The sequence below is a fragment of the Marmota monax genome, unplaced genomic scaffold (assembly GCF_021218885.2).
Source record: "Marmota monax isolate L192 unplaced genomic scaffold, Marmota_monax_Labrador192_F-V1.1 WCK01_AAM20220418_F8-fsc00549, whole genome shotgun sequence".
Lineage (NCBI taxonomy): Eukaryota > Metazoa > Chordata > Mammalia > Rodentia > Sciuridae > Marmota > Marmota monax.
This window is the reverse complement of record NW_026694657.1, coordinates 49080-65450: the sequence shown is the minus strand read 5'-3', so window position 1 is coordinate 65450 and position 16371 is coordinate 49080. Positions and strand designations below refer to the sequence as shown.

Sequence of the window (16371 nt, the reverse complement as noted above, 5' to 3'; positions counted from 1 at the left end):
TGTAATTTTTATATAAATGGTATGCAACATACACCATTTTCTTACCTTGTCTTTTTTCCCCCTACTTAACAATACACAGAGGTACAGATATGTACACACACACACAACTATGTATATTATAGACTGTGTCTGGAAAGATATGCCAGAAATGGATAACCATGTTTGTCTCTGGAGGGGACTAGAACTCCTCAGTACTTGGAAAAAAAGAGACAGTAGGCAGATTTTTTTATTTTTCACCATAAACCTTTTGCAACAAATATGTGTCACTCTCTGAATTTTTTCACTTTACTACAATAAATGGCAGCTAGTTTTTAGCATGTCATAGATGGCTCTGAATTCATTATTTTCTTCTTCGTTTATAAAAAGTACAATAAGACAAAAGCACTTTCTAAGCCGATGATCCATCTCCTGGCGGTGCAGAATCTTGAAATAATCCCAGCGGAACCTCCTGGAACGTCACCGTGGTGTCTGGTCGGGTGAACCTCACGTGAGCGCAGGGCGGGGTCGCACTCTGTGGCTTGGGGGTCAGCCAGCCGCTTGGCAGAGGTCATAAAGATGGCGCCCTGGGCTCTTGGGTTGCAAGTCCTGCTCTCAGCAGTGAGGACCTGCTGGGAGTGAGCCTTTCTGCCCACTAGTAAACAGATGGTCACACATCGGCTGCCCAAACTAAGGAGTCACCAGAAACCCTGCAATATTAAGCTGTCACAGGACCCATCTGCCCTCAGCAGCTGTCCACGCATTTGCCTGTCTGGATGCTAGAAACCTCAGTATAACCCCACTCTCAGGGACTGAAATTTCTTATTTTTCCTGTTCTGTTTCTGTGGAGGAAGGCCAGAAGCCAATGCCATCTGCTTCTTGTTTGTCATAGCAGTGTCTTTAATATCTGCTTCATTGAAGGAGCACCGTTACTGGATTTCTCTGAACATTTGACCTGCTCCTCTGATGCAGTTTGCTTGTGTTCTTTTTAACTCTCCCTTAAAACCATGGGCAGCCTCATAGGCAGAAGCAGGCCATTGCTTGGCAGCTGCACATCACTGTTGCTGCCCAGGGAGTGCAGGCGAGGGGCCAGAAGAGATGAGGCCTGCTTGGCAGGAGGTGAAGGAAGCAGAGTGGCTGGGCTGCCTCCTGGAGGTCTTGGTTCCCAGCCTCCAGTCCAGCCGGCTGCTGCCCACTGCCTTTCCTGCTGCTGCCTGTGTGTCTGCTCCTCGGTACAGGTTTTCACGGTTTTGGATCTGTATTCCCAGGCAGCTCTCCCCCAAATGCCTGGCTCCTCGTCCTGGTAATTTATATTCCAACTGAAAATATATAAGTAAAATAAGCAGAGTTGAAAATAATTGTAGATTGCCAACCTAGAAGACTGGTTGATGAAATGTTGGTCATCTCAAGGGCATATGTGGGCTATTTGAAATTGTAATTATTGAAGGCATCTAATTCATGATAGAAAAATAAGTGACCACAATTTCCCTTCCTTTACCTTCCACTGGAGATATACATAAAAACATTGCAGAGAGACCAACTTTCCACAGCACAGAAACTAGAAACAGCACTCTGCTGTGGGCCAATGATATGCCCGGCTGCTGCTCAGGTCGCCCAGTTGTCCCATGGAGAGCAGCTCTCCACTCCACCCCAGCAACAGTCCTCACCCCCAGCTGTGCTTATCCCCATGAAGCTCACCTCCCTCTGACACGCCACACCTCTGCTTGTGCATTTGTTTATTGCACATGTTCCAACTGAAATATAAGCTCCATGTGAGCAGAGACTATTTCTGCTGTGCTCCGCAGTCTCCCTAGTGTTCAAAACAGTGCCTGGCACTTGGAAGGTTCTCTGTAAACCCTAGTTGAATGCTGATTGTTAGCTAGATCGTTGCTGGCTGAAACAGCCCAGTATGATACATCTAGCTCTTCTCCCTGATGTGTGCACCTCGCTTACCAAAGATGGCACCTCAGTCCTTCCTTCCGAAAGGAAGCATCGTTTTGAAGTGTCCTTCCCTTCATGAATACTGTTTTCTTGCATTGATTCTAGGATTACAGCTCTAAGCATTGTAATGCATCTGGGGGTCAGAGTGATTAGATATTTTAAGATATTAAGTCAGCAGTTAACGGGGCTCTGGGCTGGAAGAGGCCTGGGTATGTTATATGCTGAGGGCTGCAGCTTTTCATTCATTTTTCTTTAACCACTAAAGAACTAGAAATAATTTCAGACTCTTCTTGTCAGTTAGCTGATGAGGAAGCAGGATGTAGGGGTTCCTGCTCGGATCAGCAGTTTCTTAATAAGTAAAAGACTTTGAAACCACAACTAGAGGCTATACACATAAGTCAGCTCTCCAGCTTAAGAGCTGAGCCAGGGATTCTAACTACAAGCAGGTGGACTATAAGAAGGAATCCGGAAGAATTCATTTGCCCCTTTTATGTGAGAACCGTAGGATGAAAAGATGTCTCCTTATTTATGGGTCCTATGAGGAAAGAGATTAGCAGTAAGAATATGTAAACAATAAGACTGAAAAGAAAAAAGCAAAGCTATTTCTGAAAAGGATTACAACAGGAAATTCATATTATAGCAACTATCTGCTTCAAGAAAGCATGGATTCTACATAGACAGAAGAATAAAGGCAATATGACCAACAGATTAAGACAGTGCTGGCTGAGAAACAAATACAAATGTTCAGTGATTTGAATTAAGTAAGAAAAAAATATTAAAGAACTTAAATCAATATAAAAATCTGAAAGTAGCAGTTGATATTACAGAAAATAGAATTGATCTGAAAGAAAAGTTTGAAGCCAGATGCAATGGTGCACACCTGTACTCCCAGCAACTCAAGAGGCTGAGGCAGGAGGACCACAAGTTCGAGGCCAGCCTCAGAAACTCACAGAGATTCTATCTCAAAAAATAAAAGGACTGAGGATGTAGCTCAGTGGTAAAGCCTTAGATTCCATCTCTAACACCAAAAGAACAGAAGAGCAAAAAAGAAAAAAGGAAAAGTCTCCCCTCAGGCAGAAGGGCACTGATTTTAAAAGTTGACAGAGAAGACCAAACACAAAAAGCTTCCACTGAAAGGACAGGTGTACTTGAAACAGATACAGAATAAGTGCAAGTAATACTATATCTTAAGGATTATAAATAGAGTATTTTAAAATTTTAACATCTGTGAAAATTGGGATATAAATTAATGAATTCTCACAGTTACGGTGGACAGCTCTTTATCTTTCTTAGCAATTCACAGGATACATCTAACACAGGAGGTGTCTTATATTCAGTAAAATATGGTAATTTAAAGCATTCTAGAAGAAAATATTCCTATACTGAAAGTACCTTGTCTGAAAATCTAGAGTGCCTATTTGTTACCATAATGACCTTTTATAATTTCAGAGTCACACATATATACATAGAATATTTTTATTACATAAATCATATATGATTTATGATATGTGATATATATACTCAGCTACAGCTAAGTATATTTTTATATAAAATATATATACATCACAGCTAAGTATATTTATACATATGTTATATATGACATATAATGTGTATATAGATATATAAATAGATATTTCTTTTTTCTTTTTTAAGCACATAGACCTTGGGGTGGGGTAAGATGCCCTTACAAAGGAAGAAAAATCGGGATTGCCTTCTGAGATAGTAAATGCCAGAATGCATTGGAGCAACAGCTTTTGTTTTTTGAGAGGAAAAGGTTAGGTTAAGAATGCTATGCCCAACCAAGTTGTCATGTGTGTTTAACAGTCAGATGCCTAAGGAAGCGCGTGCTTCTGAGGCTCTCAGGAAGGGGAGCAGCTGCGATGCGGAGTCAAAGCTGTCACGACCTCCATCTTTCATCTTCACTTCTCTTCATTCGCCAGCTTCGCTCTCCCACAGTAGCTTCTTCCATGTGACCAGGAATGTCTGGATCCCATTTCCAGCTTTGCCACCAGTGAGGAAGTAAGGGTCATGATCTTGGGACTGCTGTCCAGAAATCCCAGGGGAGTGTTCCCACTAACCAGTAACCATAGCCAGAACAGCAGGATTGCCACTTGTTGTGGGACACCTACCTCCATGGGGGTCACTGTGACCAGATAAGTAGGAGCTTCTAGAACATGGCGGTCTCCAATAAGACCAAGGGCAAGCATTTTTTGGAAGAAGGTGAGGCAGAGCTGGGTAGGAGTGCTTGGGGTCATAAAGTGAATGGAATCAGCATTTCCCACAAGAAGTAGAAGTGAAGCTAGGTGAGAAAAACAAATACTAGAGCTTTGTTTTGGATTGTGAACCAACAGAAACCGCACAAAAGTCCATCCGAGTGAACATGGTTAGATGTTTTAGATTTTAAAAATAAATAAAATAGCATGCCATTGAGGATAAAAAAAAAAAAAAAACAACTTTCTGTATCAGGGCTCCTTAAAGTGCATGCTCATGTGCATTGGCATCCCAGAGGTTGCTGTTCAAAAGGCAAATCCAAGGCCATCCCAGGCATCTAAACCATCACCTCCAGGAATCCACACCCTTGCTAAGCCACCAAAGTGGTCCCTACACACAAAGTCTGAGACCCTCTGGCTTCATGAGCTGACTTAGGAAACAACCCAGATAAGCACATTGGGTTTGATGTGACCAGTTTGCTGAAGCCATTGTGACAAATGTAAGTTTAAAAAAAAAAAAATGAAACCACTACACGTTCATGTTTTTTGTTGTTGTTGTTATTACCAAAGTGCAAAATAAACATCCCCAACTGCCCCAGTGAAGAGAAGTCGGAGGGGTACAGGAGCAATGGAAATTAGAAATGAGATGACGATTGGCACAGAAGCCACCCAGGCCCAGGATCTGTTGACGACATCTACTTATCCCAGAAGAGAGCTGTCAGTCATTCTTTGCACTGGTTTTTAATTAGCATAAGAAGTTTGCAGCGAGGTCCCACCTGCCTGTTCCCAGATAGGAAACCCCACCTGCAGTAGCAGGCCTCTTCACCAGGAACTTAACCTGTTTACTCAGCCACTCAGGTTTTCCATGTGACTAAGCCAGGGCTACTGGTGAGGCGGGGCTGCTGCTGTCTGCTGTGAGCACTTACCGGCCCCATTTCCCTCCCTGTGCACTGCGCCCATGGGCAGTGAAGCCACTGCCCTCAATCAGGGCTCCCTGAGAGGGTGTGCCCAGCCACACAGTCATCCTAAGCTGTACCTGCTTTTATGATGGGGGCTTTTGGGGAATCGTTGCAGATCAAAGCCACTTATATGCTTTATGATGTGCCCATCATTGCCTTTCATGTTCAAAGAGTAAATCTGAAAGTGCCGGAAAATTGATGATCTTTTCAGCATCTCTGCAGGTAGATAATGCACATTCACAGTAGCCATATTACTTTTTTAAAGGCCAAAGCACCAAACCTTACAACACAGGTTAAAATGGAGGTACTGCGAGGTATTCATGGATTTGGCAAATGATTAATGAACAATACCGTGGTTTGTGCTATCTTTTAGATTTTTTTTTTCCTAAATTGAATGTCAGATATAATGGGATTTTTAAAAAGCTTTCTTAAAGTGTTTATTTCGGGTCCTGTCTGCTATATTGGAAGCAGGATCTTATGTAAGCATAACATACTTAGCCAAGTGTCTTGTCTGCGGGGAACACCGTTCCATTTCCACGCCATCCGTCATTCAGCAGGTGCCTGCGCCAGTCAGCTATGGGTGTGGAGGGACAGAAAGATGGCCATTCACTCCAGCTCTGAATTCCATGAGAAAGAGGGCATGCAGAAACAAAGTGGGAAATCGGGCAAGATTTTCCCCAGAGAAGGGAGCAGAATGCAAAAGTTTGGTGGAGAGAAGCATCCTGGTACATTTGGAGAACTGGGTGACTGTAGGGGACCAAAGGGACAGTAGCAAGAAATGAGACCTGAAAACTAAGCAGGAGCTTATAAAAACCCCTGTGTTGGCACATTTGAACTTTGACATGTAAGTAATAGGGAGAAGTGAGCATAGAAATGTAAAACTATCCAGTGAGACACAACCCCATGACATAGACACCATCCTGCCTGGACATGATCGAAAATGCAAACTATTTATCCACGTAAGGAAAGCAAGGACCTGGGGATTAGTTGATGTAGAACACAAACGTGACCATCACATGCCAAAATGGCTGCACTGAGCACAGAAAGAGCTAGCAAGGGTGGAGTTCTTTAGAAAGGTAGATGCAACCCTCAGTAATGAAACCAGAAATCAGAAACTCTCACAGGAGAAAAACTGTAATAAAAATAAAATTTCTTCATCTTTGCAGCTCCCCCAGCTGCTTGCTTCTTTGGCTGCCCCTATAGTTATTAGCAATAAAAAAAAAATCCCTAAAATGAGACGGATCTCGATCACCACCTTCAAGGACAGCAAGGAAGCAGGAGATTAAAGAACTTCATCCCATTCTGCAGCCATTGTTCAGAGGAGAAAATTCCCAGGGAAATGATGGAAATATTTATTTGGGGGAAGGAAAGGTTTGGGTGTGGGGACATTTTGTCATTTGGTCTGTCCAGCCGCCCTTCAAGGACCTCCCTCTCCCCACACACATCTGCCTGGTTCAAGAAAAGGCACTTCCTCCTTCCGTGGCCCTCCTCCCAGAAGGAGCTGGGTTTGTGGGAATGGAGGCACCTGACCCAAGCTAGACCGCTTCCCATCCTCAAGCTTTTCAGGCGTGGGGACCAGAAGACTCACAGGTCACTGCCGCTCATATGTCTGGAGGGGAACCCTTGGGAGCTATGACTGAGCAGGTTTCCAATTCAGAAGCTGGTCTCAGTGAGAGAGCAGCATGCAGTAGAGCAGACCTACAGGGAGAAGCAGAGGCTTGAGTGACATGGGCCTGACTCCCTCCTGGCCAGATTGGCTTATCTGAGAGGCCAGCCACACTGTGGTCTTGTATAGTCCGAATGTGAACTGCAGATGATTGACAGAATTTACTGTACTCTTAGGAATTGTTGCAGGATGGGTTCTTTGATGTTGTTGTTGTTATTTTGGTATCAGGGATTAAACCCAGGGGCATTTAAACACTGACCAACATCCCCAGCCATTTTTTTAATATTTTTTTTTTTTAGAGACAGAGTTTCACTGAGTTGCTGAAGCTCCTTTTGATCCTCTTGCATCAGCTTCCCAAGCCACTGGGACTACAAGCATGTGCCACCATGTCCGGCCTCATTATTTTTTATTTTTTATTTTATTTGTTCTCTTTAGCTATACATGACAGTAGAGTATATTTTGACCTATTATACTTACATGGAGTATAACTTATTCTAATTAGGATCTTGTTCTTGCAGTTGTACATGATGCAGACTTTTAGTAGTAAAGTATTCATATGTGAACATAGGAAAGCTATGTCTGAGTCATTCTACTATCTTTCCTACTCCCATCCCCCCTTCCTTCATTCCCTTTTGTCTAATTCAATAAACTTGTATTCTCACTCCCTCTTATTGTATGTCAGCATCCACATATCAGAGAAAACATTCAACCTTTGTTTTTTGGGGATTAATTTATGTCACTTAGCATGATAGTCTCCAGTTCCATTCATTTACCGGCAAATGTCATAATTTCATTCTTATTTATGGCTGAGTAATATTCCATTGTGTATATATACCACATTTTCTTTATCCATTCATCTATTGAAGGGCACCTAGGCTGGTTCCACAGCTTAGCTATTGTGTATTGACTGCTATCAATATCGATCCATATGACGTGTCACTATAGTATGATAATTTTAAGTCCTTTGGGTATATACCAAGGAGTGGGATAACTGGTTCAAATGGTGGTTCCATTCCATGTTTTCTTAGGAATCTCCAAACTGCTTTCCATAGTGGTTGCACCAATTTGCCATCCCACCAGTAAAAAGTGTGAGTGTATCTTTTTCCCCACCTCCTCACCAACATTTATTGATACTTGTATTCTTTTTTTTAATATCTTTATTTTTATGTGATGCTGAGGATTGAATCCAGTGCCTCATGTGTGCCAGGTGAGCGCTGTACCCCTGAGCCCCAACAGTAGCCCTGTTCCTTATATTCTTGATATTTGCATTCTCCTGGAGTGAGATGGAATCTCAGTGTAGTTTTCATTTGCATGTTGAACATTTTTTCATATATTTGTTGACCATCCATATTATTCCTTCTGCAAAGTGCTTGTTCAGTTCCTTTGCCCATTTATTGATTGAATTATTTGATTTTTGTTTTGTTTTCATGTTTAAATTTTTTGAATTGTTTATATATGGAGGATGCCCATTTATTGTTTGAATTATTTGATTTTTGTTTTGTTTTCATGTTTAATTTTTTTGAATTTTTTATATATGGAGGATGAATTCTTAAATATTTTCCTCTTAGTAGCGTGTTTCCCTAGTACTGGGGATTAAACCCAGAGGCATCCTACCACTGAACCACATCCCCAGCTCTTTTCATTTTTTATTTTGAGACAGGGCCTTGCTAAGTTGCTGAGGCTGGCATTGGACTCGTGATCCCCCTTTCTCAGCCACCTGAGTAAGCAGGTGCGTATCACCTTGCCCAGCTGTTAAGGTGTGTCCAAGTTGAAGAAAACTAAGGCTTTTGGGTTGGTTTAGTCTTTTAATGAATTATAGCAGAAAAATGTATTATGCTCAGATTTGAAGGTATGTTTGGAGTTTATGTAGAAGGGTCAAGGAAGGATGTGTTGCTCCTAAGTGCTTTTATATAAGCGTAGTGCTCCTACGGAGGTCGTGAAATCCATATGACCATTCCCACCTCATAGTGATAGACAGTAGAGTTCAATGTTTAAAAATCATCTACCTACATTTCATGTCATGCAGATCCACATTGTTCCTAGCATCTGGCACTTTAACCTTTGCAAACCAGTTCCCAAAATACAAAGCCGTTGTAAAAATGCACAGGTTTTAGCATTTCCTATGAGAATTTTGGTTGATGCTAATTTTTTTTTAATTTTCTTTTTTGTAGTTGTAGATGGACAGCATGCCTTTATTTTGTTTGTTTATTTTTATGTGGTGCTGAGGATCGAACCCAGTGCCTCACACGTGCTAGGCAAGTGCTCTGCCACTGAGCTACAGCCCGGCCCAGATGCTAAATTTTGATATCTTTTCTGATATTTTCCATTTGATATTTAGTATTATCCCATCAAATCTGCCAAATGACTAATTCACTTAATTGTTTCAAATTCACCAATTTACCAAAAATGCCTCTCTCTCTTGACTCCTTACAGTTTGTAACAATTCACTTAGGCAGGATGGCAATTGATGACTTTTGAGGATTTCTACAAAGTTCTAAGTGATCAATTTGTATTTTGTTTTCCTAACAGTTTTCAACAGTATGACTCTGGCCTCACTGCAGCTGGGGGTAGCTAGAACAGAGGAGAAACAGGGAAAGAGAGGAGAGCCTATTCCCACCTGCTAATCCCACTGAGGACAGAGGCTGAGGGGGGCCAGAGGGAAAGCCCAGGGGACAGAAAGGGGTGGGCTGAAGTTGGGAAGAGTCTGACACCAAGAACCCCAGGCGCTCATACCAGCCCTGATAGTCCAACCAACAAAAATAAGGGGGAAAACAGCTTTGTTAAATATGCAAATTTAGTAAATTTGGTAAATTGGATTTTCAGCAGATTGAACCTTTGGTGAATTCACCATTTGGCAAGTCACTTTTTACCAATGAATCTAGTTCATAGAAAGTTCTCTCTTTTGCTTAAGCTAATATGAATCAGGTTTCTGTCACTCAAATCCAAGAAAATCCTAACCTAATGAGTCTCAGGAAAAATAATAACAAAAATAAGGGAGGCCAGGCGCCTAGGGAGGTTGAGACAGGAGGATCATAAGTTCAAAGCCTCTTGGCACAGGGCCAGGGGCAAGTTATTTTCTAGAATGTTGGCTTAGAATATTGACTGGGCCCAGTTGTTTCTACATGGTATATGTTCCTGGCCAAACCCTTGGCCTTCTTAAAAAGATAAAAACACTTCTTTCCTTTAGCTTCTCTTTGACACATTAAAAATTTTTTCCTCAGCAAAAAGCAAGGCACTAAGCAACTCTGTGAGACCCTGTCTATAAATAAAATACAAAACTAGGGCTGGGGATGTGGCTCAGTGGTCAAGTATCTGAGTTCAATCCCCAGGACAAAAAAAAAAAAAATGAGGAAGGAGTGTGGTTTGTTGAACAAGGGGCAGATATCGCCACTCAGATGGTATCCTGCAGATAGAAGGTATTTTATTTTATCCATCAGGAAGTGAGGTTTTGAAACTAAAAATAAGCACTAACAGGGAATGTGAAGTCCAACTAGTAGAAAGGGAGCGACTGGGTGCTTTTTTAGCTCAGACCTCCAGGCCAGATGACCCCAGCACTCTCAGAAATCTCTGTGCTGTCAGGGGAGAGAAGGGGCCCAAATACTAAAGGCAGGCAAAGGATCTCCTAGTTTCCCAAATGTGAACAGAGACCCCCAAGAGTAAAATCACTGTAGAACCTGACATAAATTTTCAACAAAATTCTAAAATTGTCAGAATTTACAAGTACTTAGAAAAAGCTACAAAAATCAGCATAAAGCTAATGGGAAGGAATTGGATAAAACTAACGTGAGTTCCTTTAAACAACATTTAAGATGAAGACCTACTCATCAGACTTGCCAGTGGCACAATACCAGGAAAGATAACTTATATTTTGGATGACAGAATCAGGATTCAAATTATCTTGACAAGCTAGAACAATAAGAAACCACCATACAATGAAGTTAATGTGAAGTTCTGCCTTTGGAATTGGTATGGCATTTGTTTGCGTGTGGAGAAGGAAAGCCTCTGGGGCCACATCTGTCCCCAAGACTCTAGTACTTGTGATTCTCCCAGTCACGTGCAGCATTGGGGTGCAAGTAAGAAACTTAGCACTAGAGAAGAGAGATAGAAATCATTCTTTTGGGTTAATTTGCACAGGGCAAGGGGCAAGTTATTTTCTAGAATGTTGACTTATAATATTGACATGGGCCCAGTTGTTTCCTCATGGTGTAGGTTCCTGGCCAGACCCCTGGCCTTCTTAAAAAGATAGCAGCACTTCTTTCCTTTAGCTTCTCTCTTTGACACATTGAAAATTTTTTTCCTAAGCTTCCTTTTCTTCAATACCTGAAACTAAAAGAAATATCCAACATATTTATGGCCAAAAAAAATGGTTTTTGCATTTAGTATTTTTTTACTTGAGGATTTCTTTTTAACTTATTTCAAAAAATATGGAATGTCCAATTTTCTGATTTTCATACATTTTGTAACCAGAAAAAAAAATATTTCAATGTTATAATTTATTTTAGATGATTTTTCTTCCAGAAACAAAGCAACTAGTTAACCAATAAATGAGCATAAAATTTTCATAGTGGAAAAAATCAGTTTGATCCTTGGTATGACAGAATTATTACAAAATGAAGCAAAGAGTTACATCCTGATCTAGGGAGAAATATACCAGGCATAGAATATCACCAAAAAAATGAAAAGAATCTGACTGAGAGCTTAAGAAGAAAAGAAATTTAGGTATAAAATGGAAAAGCACAGCAGCCTTACAGGACCAGATGACTCAGAACTCCTTGTCAGAAAAGAGAAAAAAAAATCAGGGAACAATTTGTTAAGGGATATTATATTTCTTGAGTATCAAGACAAATGGAAAAAAAAAAAAAACCCAAGCCCAGCCTAGCTAAATTATGCCATTCAGAATTAGTAACTTTCCACATCTGAAGCTTCTTTGATGCATGGCAATTCTTGGCCTTCTCTGTTTAGCATATGCACTGAATTAACAGACCTAGTAGGAAGGAGTATTTGACAGGAAACAGGCAATGTGGTTTCTGGTCCTAACGCTACCATCAGCTAGCTGTAAGCCTTTGAGGATGTCAAAATTTTTTTTGTTCTGTGATTTATCTAAAAGATTAAAAGACTGTACCAAATTTGCTCATTTAAAAAATATATATATTTATTTTTGTAAGATGAAAAAGATCTGGAGATCTGTTTCACAGCAGTGTGAATATACTTAATACTGCTACTGAACAGTACACATTAAAATGGTTAAGATCTCAAAAAGTAACATAATAATTGGTATTTGTTAGCCAGCAACATAGAAACAAGAAAAATCTATTTCTTCAAGCTCACTAACATATCAGACGTTGTCTTAGGCATGGGGTTGCAAAAACCAACCTCCTACAATTCTTTGTGGTCTATCCAGGGGAAAAAATGCATAACTCATAACATTTGTAGAAGTATAAATATGGTGGCTTACAGCACAAAGGTCAGAGTACACCTTCAGACATGCATGAGAGAGAGATGGGAAAAGTGTTCTGGGAAAAGGTCATCAAAGATGGGTTGTGTTTGTGCTGGGTTTTAAAGGAGATCTCTAAGTTTAACTTCTAGCCAAGTTGGAGTAACAAGATGAGATTTAGACTTACCAAAAAACAAACTGAATGAAACAGTGGATTTTAAGACACTGGTTATCAACAGTGAAGCACAGCCATCCTTGAGAGACCAGAACCCACGAGAGGAGCACTACAGTCACCCCCGCCTACTGCCTGGCGAGTATCTAGCCGTGGCACCTAGAGCTTGGGAGACCAGGGTGGCTGTAGTTTTCAGGACAGCAGCAGAGAGGAGACCCACACAGGGAGAGAACTCTGGTTGTTCTTCTGACTGCTGATGTGCACATGTGTATGATACAGCTACTTGAGGATCAAGAAAGAACAGTCCAAAAAGATTAGAGGTACCAAGGCCTGGCACTTTCAGAAAACAAAAAGTAATGCCTGTTCCAGAAACTAGAGTGGAAAACCTATAACAATCCTTGGAGCACTGTGTGTCACGCACAGAAGGGTCTTGCTTTAGTAAGTGGGGAATCATTGGCCCTAAACTGAACACTAATCTCCTCTAACAAGTCTTAACAGCCAGACCCAAAAGAACTAAATTTTCCCAAGTAACTAGAGGAATACATAATTATTTAGCACCCAAGTATGTGAAATTCACAGTGTTTGACATCCAACCAATAATTAGCAGGCCTGCAAAGAAGCAGGAAAATACACCCTATTATGAGAAGAAATATCAATGAAAACTAACCTAGAACTGCCACAGATATAGTAATAGCCAACAAGGACATTAAAATAGTTATTGACTGTGTTTTAACAAAAAGTTAAAGTTGTAAAAGACTCTAAAAACACCCAAATCAAACTTCTAGGAAACTATGTCTGACATGAAAAAAAAAAAAAAACAACAGCGGGTGAGTTTAACAGTATATTAGACATTGCAGAAGTAAAGATTAGTGAATTTGAAGACAGCAATAGAAACCATCCAGAATGAAACATATCTCCATCAAGTTGCTCAAAAACCAGGATAAGAGTGAAATCTTAAAAGTAGCCAGAGGAATAAGACACATTGTATACAGAGGAATAAAGATAAGGATGATAACAGGTTTTTTATTGGAAACAGTGCAAGCAAGAAAGCAGTGTAGCAACTCCTTTAAAGAACTGGAGGAAAAAACTGTCAACCTATAATTCCACATCCTGCAAAAATACCTTTAAAGACAAAGGTAAATTAAAGACTTTTCAGACACACAAAAGATGAAACAATTCATTCACAGAAAATGCACATTATGAGAAATGTTTAAGTCTTCAGGAAGAATAAAATATACAATATGAAAATATAGATCTCCAAAGACTAACGAAGAACACTAGAAAAATTGTTACATGAGTAAATTCATAGCATTTTTTCTTATTATTTAAATCTTTTTAAAAGACTTTTTTTAAATTTTCTGTTTAAAAAATAACAGTAACAGGGGCTGGGGTTGTGGCTTAGCGGTAGAGTGCTCGCCTAGCATGCATGAGGCACTGGGTTCGATCCTCAGCACCACATACAAATAAAATAAAGATGATGTGTCCACCTAAAACTAAAAAATAGATATTAAAAAATAACAGTAACAAATAAATGTGGGTCAATTCATGAATAGAATATAGCAAACCTAAATATTTATACCCCTAATGAGAGAATTTCAAAATATCTTAAGCAAAAACTAATAGAACTATAAGTAAAACTAGGGAAATGTACAATTGTAGTTGGAAATTTCAGTACTCCTATCTCAGCAATCAATATAAGAGTCAACATAAAATTATTAAGCCTATAGAAGACCTGAACACTGTGCCAAAGGAAATGAATTAGCATATTTTTAAACTTCCTACCTTATAACAAACACCAGGACACATGTTATTTTCAAGTACTTATTTGCCAAGATAGAGTATATTCTGGGCCTTGTCATAGTCACAATGAATATAAAAGGTTTCGAGATCTCTGCCATAATAAAATCAAATTAGAAATCAGCAACAAACAGGTCTTTAAAAAATTCCTTCAAAAGTAGGAACCAAATAACACTCCAAAGTAATCCATGGGTCAAAGAAGAAATCAGAAGATAGGATTTTGAACTGAATTAAGATGAAGACATCTGTGTTCTCTTGCTAAAGCAACACTTAGGTGTAAGTGTGTAGCACTAAATGCCTAGATTAGAAAAGAAAGATCTCAAATAGTGATTCAACTTCCACTCCAAGAAAGTAGAGGGGCGCTGGGGTTGTGGCTCAGTGGTAGAGCACCTGCTCAGTACATGTGAGGCACTGGGTTAGATCCTCAGCACCACATAAAAATAAATAAATACAATAGAGGTATTGTGTCCATCTACAACTAAAGAAGAAGAAGAAGAAAGAAAAATCAGAACATATTGAAGAAAGCAAAAGAAGAGAAACAAAATATCAGAATAGAAATCAACAAAATTAGAAAAATTATAGAAATATCAGTTAGAACCATCTGGTAAGATTGATTATGAAAAACAGAAGAAAAATTCCCAACATCAGAATAAGAGGTTTGTTTTTTGCTTTTTTAAATTTATTTATAACTGATAAACAAGAGCATAAAAACTATACCTACTTACAGGATATTGTATGATATTTTGACATGTGTATTGTGTGATGTTCTGGTCAGATTACACATACCTGCCTACTCAAACATTCATCATGCATGGTAAAAACATTCAAATTCCTTTCTCCTAGATGTTCATCATCTGTGGTCACCCTACTGGCAGTAGCACGCCAGACCTCCTTAGTCTCGTCTAACTATGTGACAGCACAGAGTCTGTTGGGGGGGGGGGGTGGATATTTGAGTGTGATAATGTTTTCACCTCTCAAAACCTGTCAGACTGTACACTTTGGATATGAGCTTACTTGCCACGTATGCTTCAACAAGGCTGTCACTAGAGATGACTGGGGTCTGGAGTGTAGGGAGGGAGTCCAGGTGGAAAAGGCCGGTACATTTTGGATATAAGGAGACAGTATGCACAAAGACATAAAGGATCTATTTGAAAATACACTGACACTATTCTGAAAACTGTCATCCAGTGCGGCAAGGTCAGAGTCGGGTGGAAGGATGTGGAAGGGTGTGGCACGAAATACTAGAAGGGTCCCTAGGTATGGCCAGGTGGTTAGGACCATGAAGGTAATATAGATGAGTTTGAATTTATGCCAAAGCAGAAGGAAATCGCCTAGGAGAACGAGTGGCATGAAAAGAGGAGCCAGGCTGGAACCCCAGGCAGCTCCTGTGCTGAATGGATGACCAAGCTGAAAGGAGGTGTCTCACAGAAAGCAGAGGGGGACATCGTGGTCATGCCTCAGCCTAAGAGGAGATCTGCTGGCCTTTGAAAGTGTCTGCAGTGAGGGGTTTGGATAAAAGCCAAATTGGACACACAAACTGATTTAAAAGACTGGTTAGAAAGTAGGGACTGATCTTTAAAGTATTCTTATCTCTATTCTGTGATTTAGTCAAGCTCAAAAGTTTAATTTCTCATATTGAACAGATTCAAGAAAACCAGTTCCAGGTGTCTGATCTCTAGGTGAGAACCTGAAAACCCAGTGGTAAATGTGTTCTGAATTTGGGCAGCCAAGGATATGGAGAAAAAGGGAAGCTTACTCACCGTTGGTGGGAATGTAAATTAGTGCAGCTACTATGGAAAACAGTTCGGAGGTTCCTTAGAAAAGTAAAAATAGAACTACCATCTGATCCAGCTATACCACTCCTGGGTATAGATCCAAAGGAAATGAAGTCAGCTTGTGAAAGAGAAGCCTGCAAGCCCGTGTTGATTGCAGCACTATTCACAATAGCCAAGAAACAGAATCGGCCTGCGTGCCTGTCAATAAACGGACAAAGGAAATATGGTATAGATACTCAGTAGAGTATTACTCAGCCATAAAGAGGGAAATCATGTCAATTGCAGGAAAGTGGATGGAACTAGAGGACATTGTATTGAGAGAAGTAAGCCAGACACAAAAATACAGGTATTGCATGTTTTCTCTCATATATGGAAACTGGAAAGAGTAAAAAAGACAACCTAGAAGAGGGACTATTAGTGAAGGGGACCATCAGGGAGGGG

At 40.2% G+C, this 16371-nt stretch overlaps 1 protein-coding gene across 1 annotated transcript in view; it reads left to right on the top strand.

Annotated features, from left to right (window-relative positions):
* Positions 1 to 7091, top strand: part of Myo1d (myosin ID) — a 239800-nt gene extending 232709 nt beyond the window's left edge. The window contains exon 22 of the mRNA XM_046423133.2: positions 7052 to 7091. Coding sequence (XP_046279089.2) covers positions 7052 to 7076 — 25 coding nt within the window. The 3' untranslated portion in view covers positions 7077 to 7091. The remainder of the gene's footprint in view (positions 1 to 7051) is intronic.
* The last annotated feature ends 9280 nt before the right edge of the window (positions 7092 to 16371 follow it).